This window comes from Lontra canadensis, unplaced genomic scaffold, assembly GCF_010015895.1.
Source record: "Lontra canadensis isolate GAN:19392208 unplaced genomic scaffold, GSC_riverotter_1.0 scaffold12, whole genome shotgun sequence".
In the NCBI taxonomy this organism is placed as follows: Eukaryota; Metazoa; Chordata; class Mammalia; order Carnivora; family Mustelidae; genus Lontra; species Lontra canadensis.
The window spans coordinates 9,908,493-9,922,531 of NW_022631006.1; the positions used below are offsets into that span (position 1 = coordinate 9,908,493).

Below are 14,039 nucleotides of genomic sequence, written 5' to 3' on the forward strand. Positions count from 1 at the left end.
GCAGCTTTACCAGCACTTGGAGAGCCAGCTTCATTGTATCTCCCCGCCCCGCCCCGCCCAAGGCATCAGGGCCTGCTGGACACTTCTCTTCCTCAGGTATGAGTTTCAGCTCCATACTGTTAAGTTTTTACGTTTAATAATTCCACCTCTTCCTTTGTTCCCTCATTTCTAGAGGTGGAAACCTAAGTAAAAAAATACTTTTAAAATTTTAGTTCTATCTGTATAGACTGCTGGTGTGTTTTCTGTTCCCCAACTTGGACCTGACTGGGTAGTCCAGGAGAGAAATCCTCAAAGATGTGATTTGCAGATGAGTTTGGGTTTGAATGCAGGTCTGAGCTCCTCGCCAATGAAACGGGATGCTGGTAACGCATGGTTGGTGGCATGGTGCATCCGATTACCCCTCTGGTTGAGGGCTCAAGTGGCTGTTAGACTTGTTGGGCGTAGTGACGATACTGCGGACTGTGGTGAGGGGTGGATACTTCGGAGTGCCGTGGAGCACTTATGGAAGAATATTACAAGCTTAGGTCTTTAAACATTCAGTTCAGGTCAGGGCCAGAGAACCAGTGAGCTTTCCTCACCGCCTTAAACGAATCTCCTGTCTCTGAGGCAGGGCTGAAGTAGCTGAATATTAAACATTCCTTTGTGCCGTTGCAGAGTTGCAACATTAGTTGAATTCATAACCTCTCTCATGTGAAATGACATTGCTAGAGAAAGAAGCTAAGGGTGGGATGTCTCTTTGGACTCAGGTGAAACAGGAAAACTCAATTTGCTAGTCACTCTGTGCCTGTGAGAAACAGTTTGCTTCCCTGTGTCTGAGGAACCTGGTCTTTCCTTGCTTGAAAACATGGTAATAATGTTAGCTGTGGCAGTTTCCATTCTCCTCAAGACTCAGCCAACTGCATGCTGTCTGCCCCACTTGCTACCAGTCAACCCATCACTAGGATCTCATCCTACTCTGACAAAGCACGAACTCCTAGCTGAAGAAGAAATGCTTATATGCCAGAAGAACTACAAGGCTTTGCTGATAAAGGGAAAAGCCTAGGAAATACTGTGGAACTATGTTCTAGGAAGGTGAGATGAAGGACAGACTATAACAATAGCTTTGGCCAAATGGACTGGTTTGGGGCACTTACATATTCAGGATCTGATGTGTTAACACATACAGCAGGACATGGCTCCAGAGCTGTTAGCTACAACCTACTGGTGGCCTACTTGTAATGAAGCTTCCCTGGCATTATGTGGAGGGAATCCAAAGGCTTAGGGAGATAAGAGTGTTGGATTAAACATATCTTGTGTGACCTGCATACCACCCCTCACCTCTAGCTACTCAGCTTCTACCCTGGGAAGGCCAGATGAAAACAACATCTAATATTCCATAATTTCTGAGGGTCATGACTGGTTTAGCAGGGTAGCTATGGCTCAAGGTCTTTGATGAAGCTCCAGTCAAGATGTTGGCTGAGAATCCTTTACCTACAGGCTTGCCTGGGACAGAATGATCTGTTTCTAAGATGGCTCACTCGTGTTCTTGGCAGGCGGCCTCAGTTAGTTGCCCCATGAACCTCTCCTTAGCAGTTTGAGTGTCTTCACGTCATGGCAGCTGGCTTCTCCAGAGCAGTGAGCTAAGAAGAGAAAGGAGGAGGTGGAAAAGCCACAATGTCATGGCCTCGCCTTAAAAGTGAGGTTGTATTCTATTGATCACATAGATCAACTGTGACACATGTTGGAGGAGACTGCAAGGGCAGGACTGTCAGAGGCAGGAACCACTGGGAACTGTGTTGAAAGCTGGCTATCACAGCAGCTTTGCCTTCCACCAACCAAACTGGCCACCTTCCTTCTCCATAGATACTTGTCAGGCTTCTGGGGGCAAGGCTCAGAGAGCAAATTCAAGGTTGGCTTTGTGGAGATTTGGTTTCTGGATCTTTGGACAGTGTTGAAGTGATGGGCTAAAAACCGTATGAAGAACCTCAGAGAAATTAATACTGTGTGTTTTTCTCCCGGCATTGAAGGTCACAGTAGGACCATGGATCTGTTTGGAGACATAGATGACATTTCTTCAGAGAGCGATGGGGACAGTGAACAATCTATTCCAGGGCAGCCTGCTGTGAGTATAATCACTAACCTCAACAGGTCCCATTGCTCGAATTAAAAAGAAAGCTTCAAAAGCTGAAGTGTCTGGTTTCTATGGAGAAAGGATATTGATAATTGAGTAGTGGTCTGAAACACCTGAGGAATGGGTGACTTTCTCAGTTATGTTGGGAATTGTGGATATTTGCAGGTACAGAAAGAATTGCTCAGAATGAGGTTGATGCCAAACTTTGGGGCTAAACTGTGAAGACTCATAATTTGAAAACCTTTAAGTTTTTCTTTTCTTTCCTTTATTCATTTATTTATTTACTTTAAAAGATTTTATTTATTTATTTGAGAGAGAGAGATAGAGAGAGTGAGAGAGAGCATGAGCAGGGAGGAGAGGAAGAAGCAGACTCCCTGCTGAGCAGGGAGCCTGATGCGGGGCTTGATCCCAGAACCTTGGGATCACGACCTGAGCTGAAGGCAGAGGCTTAACGACTGAGCCACCCAGGGTGCCCCTTGATTTTAAGTTTTCCTTTCCTTTCCTTTCCTTTCCTTTCCTTTCCTTTCCTTTCCTTTCCTTTCCTTTCCTTTCCTTTTCTTTTCCTTTCTTTTCTTTTCTTTCTTTCTTTTTCTTTCTTTTTTTTTTTTTTAAGATTTTAAAGATTTTATTTATTTGTCAGAGACCTAGAGGGAGAGAAAGAGAAAACAAGCAGGGGGAGGGGCAAGCAGAAGAAGCAGGCTCCCTGCTGAGCAAGGATCCTGGGATCATGACCTGAGCCTAAGGAAGACGCTTAACGAAATGAGCCACCCAGGCATCTCTGATTTAAGTTTTTCCTAACACAAACCTGTGCCAGAAAGCATGTGCTATTTAACTTTCTTCTCTGATCTTAAAGTTACTTCGTACTGGGGGATTGTACATCTTCACAGTTCTGTCATTTAATGTCTTATGCAAACCAGATATGTCGACAAAATTGATATTTTTTCTAGTAATGCAGGCTAACAGATATTGTTTCCCATGGTGATATTTTTGGGGGAGAGGATGAAATCTTAGGGAGAGGCCTGGAGGGGTTGCTAACTCTTTTGTTTCTGAAGTGGTATCTGAATTTATTTTCAGTCACATCTGTATCTCCTAGTACTCTAGAAGAGCTAGAGCATTTTCAGTTTCACTTCAAGCTCTCACATCCTGATTCCTCTCTTAGGATGAACGTGGAGTGCCTCAGGACCAACAGGAGGAAGAGCGGATTTCTGAAACCAGAATAGAAGTAGAAATCCCCAGTATCAACTCTGATCTAGGAAATGAATTATACTTTGTTAAACTACCTAAATTTCTCAGCATAGAACCCAAGTAAGAGGACTGATTAAAGTTTTTTTTTTCAAAATATTAATTTAAAATATGTGCAATGTAAATGTTTTTTCTTATCATAAGTTGGGTAGTTATAAAGATAGGAGATTCCTCATATACCTCTGGAAAAGTAAATTTAGGATGTGCTGTGGTAAAAAATGATGAGTTACTGCTGTGAGATTTTATTTTATTTTATTTTTAAAGCTTTTATTTTATTAAGATTTTATTTATTTATTTGTCAGAGAGTGAGCGAGCACAAGCAGGGGGAGCAGCAGGCAAAAAGAGAAGCAGGCTCCCTGCTGAGCAGGGACCCTGATGCAGGTCTCCATCCCAGGACTCTGGGAACATGACCTGAGCCGAAGGCAGATGCTTAACCGACTGAGCCCCACCCAGGTGTCCCTAAAGATTTTATTTATTTATTAGAGAGTGCACCAGAGAGGGGAGGGTCAGAGGGAGAAGCAGACTCCCTGATGAGTGGGGAGCCTGATTCGGTACTTAATCCTGGGACCTCGGGATTAGTACCTGAGCTGAAAGCAGATGCCTGACCAACTGACTCAGACACCCAGGTGTCCCTCATGTGAGAATTCTAATGTGAATGATTCTTCTAGCATTTAGCACTTACAAATAAACCAACATGACAGCTGACAAAGGTGTTTTTCACTAGTGTAAAGCTGAAAAATCAGAAAATGAGGTAGAGGAAGTTTGCTAGAGAAATCATAAATGTTCAGTGCAAAAGCCACTATGACTTGAAGAGAAAATGATTTTGGACAACAAAATAGTATTGATGGGTATTTTTTGTGAAGGTTCATGTGTATAAGCTCTTGAGTAATCAGCAGGATACTTTTCTTTAAAAAAAAAAAAGTAGAAAGATAAGACCATGTCGTATTTATATTTTAGAAGACCTATTTCCTCAAACAAGGCTTGGAATTGTTAGTCACACTTGGATTTTATTTCTGATATTTTAAAATCAGATTTCAAGAACGTACACTAATTTTCATACTTTCTTGAAATACTACGTGAAGTTGTCTCTGTGACTTTTAACATATTGGTGCATGTTGTAAAGATTATTTTATAAGCAATAATATTCGTTACAAAAATGGCTAACATGAGATTAAAAAACGGTTTTTAGACCTTTCGATCCTCAGTATTACGAAGATGAATTTGAAGGTGAGAAAGTGCTTGACGAGGAAGATAGAACCAGGTTAAGATTAAAGGTACTATTCTATACTTGATTCCTTTTTCTTTTTCTTTTCAAGTTTTTTGTTAAGTAAAACAGATAATTATTTGAGACGAGATTATGAAATGATCTTTTATGTTTACTCTTTAGAACAAGGACTGAAATGTCTTTTGAGAATATTTTTAGGGGAGAAGTTACATAACCTTTTTTAAAAATCCCTGTAATTCTCACTTTTCTAACCTTTTTCTCCCAGTTACAATTTTTCATTGGAAGTAATGATAAAAATTCTTGAAAATTGTTAGCTACTTCCTTTAGGATAAGTATTTTTAGGTATATGAACTGCCTCTGCATTTTATAGTGGGTAGGTCCTTGCAGCTTCCTCAGTAGCATTCTCTGGGGCTCTCTATGGGATTCCGACTACGCACAAAGAGAGGCCTTGTCTGCAGGCGCTTCCTCTCAAGAAGACCTGGGATGGCAGGACACTGTGGTGTTCTCACAGGGCTCTTGTCTTCTTGCTTCGGGTGGAGATGAGCTTCTGTTGGGGGCAGAACCAATTTTTATGCTACCTTTGTGATTTGGAGTTGCCTCCTATATGGGTAGGACACATTTGAACTAAAAAACAGGGTAGCATTCTCTGGGGCTCTCTATGGGATTCCGACTACACACAAAGAGAGGCCTTATCTGAACTAAAAAACAGGGCAAAGTGGAAGTCTCAAGTTGAAATTGTTGATTTCTTAACTTTATATTCTTTTATCTTTTAATTTTTCATTTAATGCCCAGGACTTCCCTGTCGTACTAGGTCAGGCTTACTAGTCCCTCTTTTGTTGGGTTCACAGCCCTTCAGGTGTACTTGCGGTAGGCACAGGTCTCCATTTTAACTCTCTGTCCCATGTGGACCCAAAGCCTCACCCTCGCTTCTTTGGAGCTCCTGGTGTGTGTGGTAATCCCTCCATCCTGTGTGATACTTGGATTCTGCTTCCACTGCCATGAGCTTGCAAAAGATTTAAACAAAATAGTTTAACCAATATCTCTCGGTATTTGTAGCGGGAGGGTTTCAGCGTTGCCTAATGCACTAGTTCTCTTGTGAGCTTCCTTAGCACTACATACCAACTCTTGGCACATGATTGTAAGTCACTGGAGGGAAAAAGAACACGCAGTTGTTACCTTGGTTTTCTAATGCCTTTGTGTTTTGAACCAGGTAGAAAATACGATAAGATGGAGGAAACGCCGGGACGAGGAAGGAAATGAAATTAAGGAAAGCAACGCTCGGGTGGTCAAGTGGTCAGATGGGAGGTGAGCCCATGATGCCCGGAGGGCCCTGGAAGACCCAGAGAGATACCTGGGAAGAACGGGGTTCTCTGTGCAGGACCTTACTTTGGGGCCATCTTCCATGAAAGAATTAAACAAATCTAGGCCTCGGAGATGACACCTTAGAAGTGGGCCCAGGGTGTGATCAGATTCATGGTAGCAGCCTTCTGGGGGGAAAGCCTAATGCTAGCTCACTTACAGGAGCTACTATTGGGCAGTACACACTGGTATTTTGGGAACAAAGTGTTTCTGTCTTATGAAGTGGTAGAGATTGGGAAAATGATAGAATAATTATATTTCAAGTTGAAGGATGAATTTTTACCACCTTTGGCTTTAAAAGGGAATACGTTATTTACAGCACCTCTGTTTTTCTCATGAATTCAGGACACGGTTCCACAGCATTTTAAGTAAAGCCTATAGGGGAGAATGGAAACTGTGGGCTTTGTCGAATGTCCACCCCAGTCTGAACGGTTTCTCGTTTGCAGCCTCTCCCTGCATCTAGGCAGTGAAGTGTTTGATGTCTACAAAGCCCCAGTGCAGGGCAACCACAACCACCTGTTCGTTCGAGAAGACACTGGTCTACGGGGACAAGCTGTGTTTAAATCCAAGCTCACCTTTAGGTAACTGTTCATGCTGACCAGTTGTTACTGGTAGTTAACGAGCAGCAAGGCGGAGAGTCGTGCAGAAAGCCTGACTCCGCTCTGACAGACATGATTTCAAGGTGCAGCTCACCAGGCGCGTGGTTTGGTTCACCTCTACCCCAGATCGCTGTTTCTCAGGGAGCCAGTCCACGCTGTCAAAACCAACCCAAGACCCCCGTATAAACCAAAAGACCAGTGAATGAATTCACGTTGGTCAGTGCACCTGATAGGAGGCCTAGGAGACTGGTCTTCGGTGCTCAGCTGGCCCATGTCCTTTGCCTTCCATGGAATTTAGCTGGGAGGCTGGCCAAGCATGAGCCTTCTGTTGATGTGTGCACACGGTAGAGAAAAGGGCGAGATGACCACGGGGGCTGCGGCTCGACCCCAAGCCGATGGGTGCTCCATATCCAGCCTTTTCACTGGATGCTACCGGCTCCGTTCCTGCACACACCTTCCCCTAAGGACCCCGTGCTGTTGTCCTTCATGCCGCTCTCCTCCAAGTGGGGCATTTAGCCAACTAACAGTGTGCACAAGGTTTCTTTTTGAGGTCATGGAAATGTTCTAAAATCAGATTGTAGGGGTGCCTGGGTGGCTCAGTTGGTAAAGCGTCTGCCTTCGGCTCAGGTCATGATGGTCAGGTTCTGGGATCAAGTCCCTTGTAGGAGTCCCTGCTCAGCGGGGAGCCACCTTCTCCCTCTCCTTCTATTCTTCCCACCCCAACTTGTGTTCTCCCTCTTGCTCTCAAGTAAATAAATGAAACCTATATAAATAAATAAATCAGATTGTACTAATGGTCACACAACTTTATAATTTATTTTTTAAGAAATTGATTTATTTGAGAGAGAGAAAGAGCACAAGCAGGGGGAGTGGCAGGCAGAGGAAGAGGGAGAAACAGGATCCCCACTGAGCATGGAGCCCAATGTGGGGCTCGACCCCAGGATGCTGGGATCGATGAGTTGAGCCTACGGTAGAAGCTTAACTGACTGAGCCACCCAAGCGCCCCTCACTCTAGTTTTTAGTTTCCTTATCTATAAAATGGAGATAATATTGACTTCACAGGGATGAGTGTCAGTTAAGTCAAGTAATACGTACGATGTCATGCAGTGCAGAGACCTGGTGTAATAAATGCTGTTCAAATCCAGCCTCTTCCTGAGCTTTCTCGAATGGAGGTGTAAGAGACAAAGGATTCTATGGCTTGCTTTTTTTCCATTGTGCTCGGTGTTTCACATACCATATGTCCCATCTCCCTCCAGTCTCAGGGACGCTCTCCTAAGGATCTCCCTTTCTTCTTTCTGATATGATGTACTGCTTTCTGCACCAGGGACTCCTAGTCCAGTGCTGTCCTGAGGCCTTCTTGCTTTGATCTTCCTTCTAATCATATTCAGATGGAGGGACGCCTGTTTCATTCTTGAATCACGACTTCTGGCCTCTGCACCACCCTTACGGAACTGAGATTTCCTGTCCCTTCTTTTCTCTCTGAATGTCGTCCGGGGCAGGTTGCGGGGTGGGGGTGGGGGGTTGGGGTGGGGTTGTTTCTTTGGAAAAGCCTTTGACCTTACGTCCTGCTCTCCTCCTTCCTCCACTTGCACTTCGCCCCATCAGCATTCCCTGGAAATGGGACAGAGGGAGGAAGCAGAGAGTGAGGAGGCTCAGAGTGCCAGGACCCGTGGCCTGGCCTCCCCCTCCACTGAAGGGGTAGTGGTCACTGTCTGTGGCTCTGTGCACTGATATCGCCTCTGACTGTTCTTAGTCTACAGTGAGGCATTCTTGTCTCCCAGCAGGCCTCACTCTACAGACTGTGCCACACACAGGAAGATGACCCTGCCGCTTGAGAAGAGATGCTCGAAGACCCAGAGGATTAGAATCTTACCAATGGCTGGCCGTGACCCTGAATGCCAGCGCACAGAGATGATTAAAGTACGTCGGTTAAGCTTTATCCTGGGATTTTTTGGGTATTAAGAGCTGTACTTTCCAGAATATTAATTCACAGTTTTGTGTGGCCACAACCATTTTATCTTGCTCCTATCAGGGAGCCAGCTTCAACCCAAGCGTGGCATGTCAGGGCCACTGGTAAGATACAGCAAACCAGACACTCGTGTTCTCTGATCAGTTTATGAGATTTCAGGGGAAATCTGATAATTTAGAAAATGTAACCTTTGACAGTTATCATAAAACTTTGTTAGCCAGATAGCTAGGAAGGTCAAAAAGACGTTCCTGACTCTCTCGACACCAGCTCTGCCTTGTGAACACCAGTGTGTGGACGGCCAGGCAGAGGACGGTGCGACTGTTCTGCTTTGGGGCTCAGGGATCCTCCCCGACCAGCGCCTCCCCGTCCTGTCATCAGGAGCTGTGGGGAAGCTCTCTGGCGGGGAGGGGCCCAGACAGGACCATCTGCGCACCACTGTAGTTCGGTGGAGCCCGAGCACGCCGGGTGTCTGTCTCGGGTCAGCAGACACAGCCTCCCTCGGGTGTCCACTGGGCTGAGGTTCCTCAGGCGGCTCGCTGCTCTCTGGGCTCTGCCTGGCAGCACGGGGGACGCTGCAGCTCCCGAGGCCACGTGTGTGCCGGATCTGATTGGGTGGTTAGCACGAGGGGGCCTTCTGCCCCTTCACCCTGTGATGCCTGCACACCTGGAACTCAACTGCACTGAGTGATCGCTGGGTGAGGTAACGGGTGTGGCATGGGGAGGCCTGTTTTCTGAAGACAAGAAATGTAAATCTAAGTTCAAGTGGGCAGAAAGGTAGTTCATTTTTTCAGTTAAAAAGGTTTGCTTCTTTACAGAAAGAAGAACGATTGAGGGCTTCTACTCACGAGACAATCCATCTGTGGGAGAAGCAGAACCAGCAGGGGCCGAGTGTCCCCTGCCAGGATCCCAGCAGTGCCGGTGAGGAGGAGGAGGAAGGCGCTGAAGCCATTAAAAACCATTACCAAGGGGAGCTCCAAGGTTAGCTGGGCATGGAGGTAACATGTCTTCTGAGGGCTGCAGAGGTTGGTGGGCTTTTATTCCCTGTCCCGCTGGGATTTAGTGAGGATAGCAGTACAGAGGACTTGTATTTTTACTGTTTTTCTTAGGGCCATTTTCCCACAGAAAAGCTTAGCTAGGAAAATAAGGCACCCCCAAAATAAAACAATTACATAATTTTTGTCCTTGTGGAGGAAAACATGTAATGAGCGGTTTGCCTTCTTGTGTAATTGATGCGGTATTTAAATGTTGTAGTTTTTTGTTTGGTTTGGTTTAAAGATTTTATTTATTTATTTGACAGAGATCACAAGTAGGCAGAGAGGCAGGCGGCGGGGGGGGGGAAGCAGGCTCCCCGCTGAGCAGAGAGCTGGATATGGGGCTCAATCCCAGGATTCTGAGATCATGACCTGAGCCCAAGGTAGAGGCTTAACCTACTGAGCCACCCAGGCGCCCCTAAACTTTGTAGTTTTTAATATGTGCATAAAACCTGTTGGGTGTTTAAAAGTGATGACTCTCTCAGAACAAAACCTCTCAAATTGAAGTCATTTAAGCATGTCTGAAAGTTATATATACCTTCTCATCAAAATTTTAAGAATGTTGGGGGCACCTGGGTGGCTCATTCCATTGTCTGCCTTCAGCTCAGGTTATGATCCCGGGGTCCTTGGATCGAGGCCCTTGTTGGGCTTCCTGCCGGGTGGGTGGCCAGCTTCTCCCTCTCCCCACTCATGCTCTCTTCTCTCTATCTCTCAAATAAATAAAATTGTAAAACACTACAACAACAAAACAAAAAGAAGAAAACTACAGAAAACTACAGGCTTTAAAAGAAGTTAAATACTGAGGAAGCAGGGGAACATATTTCAAGTAATATGACTGGAATGTCAGCCAGTGTAGAGTGAGGAGGAAGTGTCCCTCCTTCCCTGATCGTTGCCCAAGAGAAGCCCTGATCTGTGGGGCCCAACCGGCTAGTGTCTGTGGACATGGGTTGCTGCTTTGGGGTGGTCTTCTAATGTGTAGGGCTGGCTTCCCCATCAGCTCAGAACCACTTTATTTTTTAATTTAATTTTTTTTTTAAAGATTTTATTTATTTATTTGACAGACAGAGATCACAAGTAGGCAGAGAGGCAGCCAGAGAGAGAGGAGGAAGCAGGCTCCCTGCAGAGCGGAGAGCCTGATGTGGGGCTCGATCCCAGGACCCTGGGATCATGACCTGAGCCGAAGGCAGAGGCTTAACCCACTGAGCTACCCAGGTGCCCCTAATTTTAATTTTTAAAAAAAGATTTTATTTATTCATGAGAGGCGGAGGGAGAAGCAGGCTCCCGGCTGAGCAGGGAGTCCAATGCGGGGCTTGATCCCAGAACCCTGGGATCATGACCTGAGCCGAAGTCAGACGCTTAATGACTGAGCCACCCAGAAGCCCCGACTGACTTGCAAATATTGAACCTCCACTTGGTCAGTTGGTGAATGATTTTTTTTAAAATACATTTTTGGATTCAGTTTGCTAGTATTTTATTGAGGATAGCTCAAACAATGGTAGACAAAATTTCTAGAAACATTCAATATTGAATTTTTACATCTTCCCTTTCGTATCTGTTCAGGAGATGAGGCCTCTGGAAAGAGGAAAGTGGGGGGTGAAGAGGAAGAAAGTGACTAAAGTATAAAACGTTGCCCTCAAGTATACATTGTACTGACCTTTGAGGAATACAGGTTTGAACTGCGCGGGTCCACTTACAGCTTTTTTTTTTTTTATAAATATGGTACGGTGCTGTAATGTATTTTCTCTTCCTTTTGGTTTTCACAAATTTTCTCTAGCTTGTTTTATTATAAGAATATATAATACATTTAACAAGCAAAATATGTATCAACTGTGTTATCAGTAAGGCTTCTGGTCAGCAGTAAACGATGAGCAGTTAAGTTTCTGGGGAGGTAAAAGTTATTCTTGGCTTTTCGACTGTGCAGAGAATTGGCACTCCTAAACCCATTATTCAACAGACAGCTGTATATTGTTTCCAACAGTTTGTTTTAAAGCAATCATAACATGACTTGTTTTGGTTGAAATGATGAATTGAATCGCTTTTGCATAATCCTAGTTGTGAATAAAAAATGTTCAGAAGCAAGTCTGTGACTTCGGAAAATCCATTTTCCCCTAACTATTCTGGGTCTTGGGTTTTTGTGCATTTTGGCTGCTCTGCCCCACCTCATCCTCCCTGCTGGGTCCCGAGGTGGGCTTTGGAAATGCAAGTCAGGTATCGCCTCTTCAGGATGTCCTCCTGTCCTGCTTAGCTGGGTCTGCGGCCCATCTGTGGATTGTCGTTTATTTCCATAGGTATGGCACAAACTTTCTGTTGACCACATGGCCCTGTGGTCTTGTCAGAGCAGGCACACCACTGGACGCCGAGTGCTTTGCCAAGCACCATGCTGGCCCTACCAGTTCTAATCCTCAGAATAACCAGGAGGCAGATATTGTTAGTCCCACTTTACAGACTTGGAAGCTGAGGTTTAAAGAACTTTAAGACTATCCAGGGACACATTGGTGGCTCAGTTGGTTAAGTCTCTGCCTTCGGCTCAGGTCATGATCTCAGGGTAGTGGGTTCAAGCCCCGTGTTGGGCTCTGCACTCAGTGTGGAGCCTGCTTGTGACTCTCCCTCTGCCCCTCCCTCCTGCTTGCATGCTCTCTCAAGTAAATAAAATCTTTATTAAAAGAAATACCTCTATCCAAAGTTTTTTCCTCCCAAGTAAAAAAATAAGCACTTTTAAAGAAGTTTTTATTGATTTATTTGGCAGAGTGAGAGGGAGAAGCAGGCTCCCTGCTGAGCAGAGAGCCTGATGCGGGGCTCGATCCTAGGATCCCGGAATCATGACCTGAGCCAAAGGCAGAGGCTTAACCGAAGGAGCCCCCCGGGTGCCCTGGAAAGCTTCACATTTGAAGGACAAAAGATGTTTGGTGATATTGGACCCACATATGGTTGGCCACCCTCATTTGGTCCCTAAAAGAGCAGGGGCAACTCTGCTGGACATGAGGACTCTGTCTCCCCTGGGCCACTCAGACTCATGGGAGCTGGAGGTGCCAGATGGTACAAGGGCCTGAGCCTCCTGATTTCCAAAGAGGACAGGCGTCCAGACCTGCAGGAGAGAGTGAGCCCAACAGCCATCCCTGGGAGGCCAGCCAACATTAAAGATGCAACGGGAAGGTCTTCATTCCCCTGTTTCAGAATTCTGAAATTTTTAAATTATCTGACACTTATCCCTAAAAGATTGCTCAAACCCATTAGAACACATTTCACAGATTTTCTCTTTTGCTTGGTGGATTTGGGTGACTGGTAAGAGAGTGCTTTGCTGTAAAAATCATCTTTAGTTTATTGGTAGGATTGGCTCAGAGTCAGGTCAGTAAGACTGTTTCTTCCCTTTTGTCAATTCACTTTTATGGCCAGACCAAGTACTGAAGGTATTTCAACAATAGGAAATTATTATTTTTAAGTGTAAAGATGGTCAAGTATTGACAATTTTATATGGCTTAATGTAACAGACTGGGATAGAATAACTACAGGAAATAAGCTTGTCCCTGAAGGGTTATGTTAGAAAGTTTAGAACATAAGAACTAATGGGAAATTTCAAGAAGTTCAAGTCTATAGAATTTTTGATAAACTTTATTGAAATTATTTCAGTATGATGAAAGTTCTAAATGCCTATAGTACATAATCTTCAAAAGAAACTTCACTGTTATGAATCAAGCTTTATTTATCAGTATATTTAATATAAGTAATATTTGAGTAACAAGACTTATGGAGCTAAATTCTAATGCAGAATAGAAGGACCAAATTACAATGATGTAAAAATATAAACTCTGCTTATAAATACATTTTCTGAATTTAAAAATAGTGAAGCATTTCTTTGGTAAGCAAGTCTTACAGTGAGAATGATCTAGAAAGATGACCTGTCAGAGCTGACAGTGAAGACAGTTTGATAGATGGTTAGATCCAAGAACTCAAACCCTTGTCCAAGGGCAACAGGAGTGGTTCTGGTACATTGTGTATTTGGTTCCCATGGGATCCTTGTGTTCAGCTAATACTATGCACAAGTGAAGTGGCCGTCAAGGCATTACACTAAGTGAACTAAGCCAGAGAAAGACAAATACTGTATGATCTCATTTATTTGACTATTTAAAAATACTGACCTCAGGCCTAGAATAGCCTGGTGGTTGCCCGAGGCAGGGGTGGGGCATGGAAGACACCGTGGAGGTGGTCAGAGCTAGAAGCTTGATGAACAAACCCTAAACCCTGAGGACAGCATGGTGACCCCAGTTAACGATGCCGTATTACAGATCTGGAAAGTTGCTGAGAGTAGATCCTATAAGTTCTCACCGCAGGAAGAATCATCGTTTCTAACTGCGTGAGGGATGGATGTTAACTAAACTTGGGGTAGATATTTCGCGATATATACGTATGTCACATCATGTTACCTACCTTCAGCTAATACAGTTATATGTTAATTATATCAGTAATATTAGAAAAACGTTGTTTGGAAAGAGTGAAGGGGCGCTGT

At 44.5% G+C, this 14,039-nt stretch overlaps 1 protein-coding gene across 2 annotated transcripts; it reads left to right on the plus strand.

Moving 5' to 3' along the window:
- The first annotated feature begins 80 nt into the window (after nucleotides 1–80).
- LOC116867104 (RNA polymerase-associated protein LEO1-like) lies at nucleotides 81–11,882 on the plus strand. 2 transcript variants are annotated; one of them, XM_032856468.1, is made up of 9 exons: nucleotides 81–96; nucleotides 2,007–2,101; nucleotides 3,270–3,415; nucleotides 4,542–4,626; nucleotides 5,788–5,882; nucleotides 6,383–6,517; nucleotides 8,317–8,455; nucleotides 9,320–9,482; nucleotides 11,096–11,882. In XM_032856468.1, the coding sequence occupies exons 2-9, from the start codon at nucleotides 2,021–2,023 to the stop codon at nucleotides 11,149–11,151; spliced, it is 900 nt and encodes a 299-aa protein (XP_032712359.1). In that variant the 5' UTR covers nucleotides 81–96; nucleotides 2,007–2,020; the 3' UTR covers nucleotides 11,152–11,882. The 2 variants fall into 2 exon arrangements, with proteins under 2 accessions (XP_032712359.1, XP_032712358.1); XM_032856467.1 differs by lacking the exon at nucleotides 81–96 and having other exon boundaries at nucleotides 1,942–2,101.
- The last annotated feature ends 2,157 nt before the right edge of the window (nucleotides 11,883–14,039 follow it).

What these genes read in the sequence shown, in the direction of transcription:
- LOC116867104 (XM_032856467.1), top strand. Translation starts at nt 1,955, where the DNA reads ATGAAGAACCTCAGAGAAATTAATACTGTGTGTTTTTCTCCCGGCATT. An exon ending in CTATTCCAGGGCAGCCTGCT is followed by an intron (nt 2,102 to 3,269) that starts GTGAGTATAATC and finishes TTCCTCTCTTAG; the next exon opens with GATGAACGTGGAGTGCCTCA. An exon ending in AGCGCACAGAGATGATTAAA is followed by an intron (nt 8,456 to 9,319) that starts GTACGTCGGTTA and finishes GCTTCTTTACAG; the next exon opens with AAAGAAGAACGATTGAGGGC.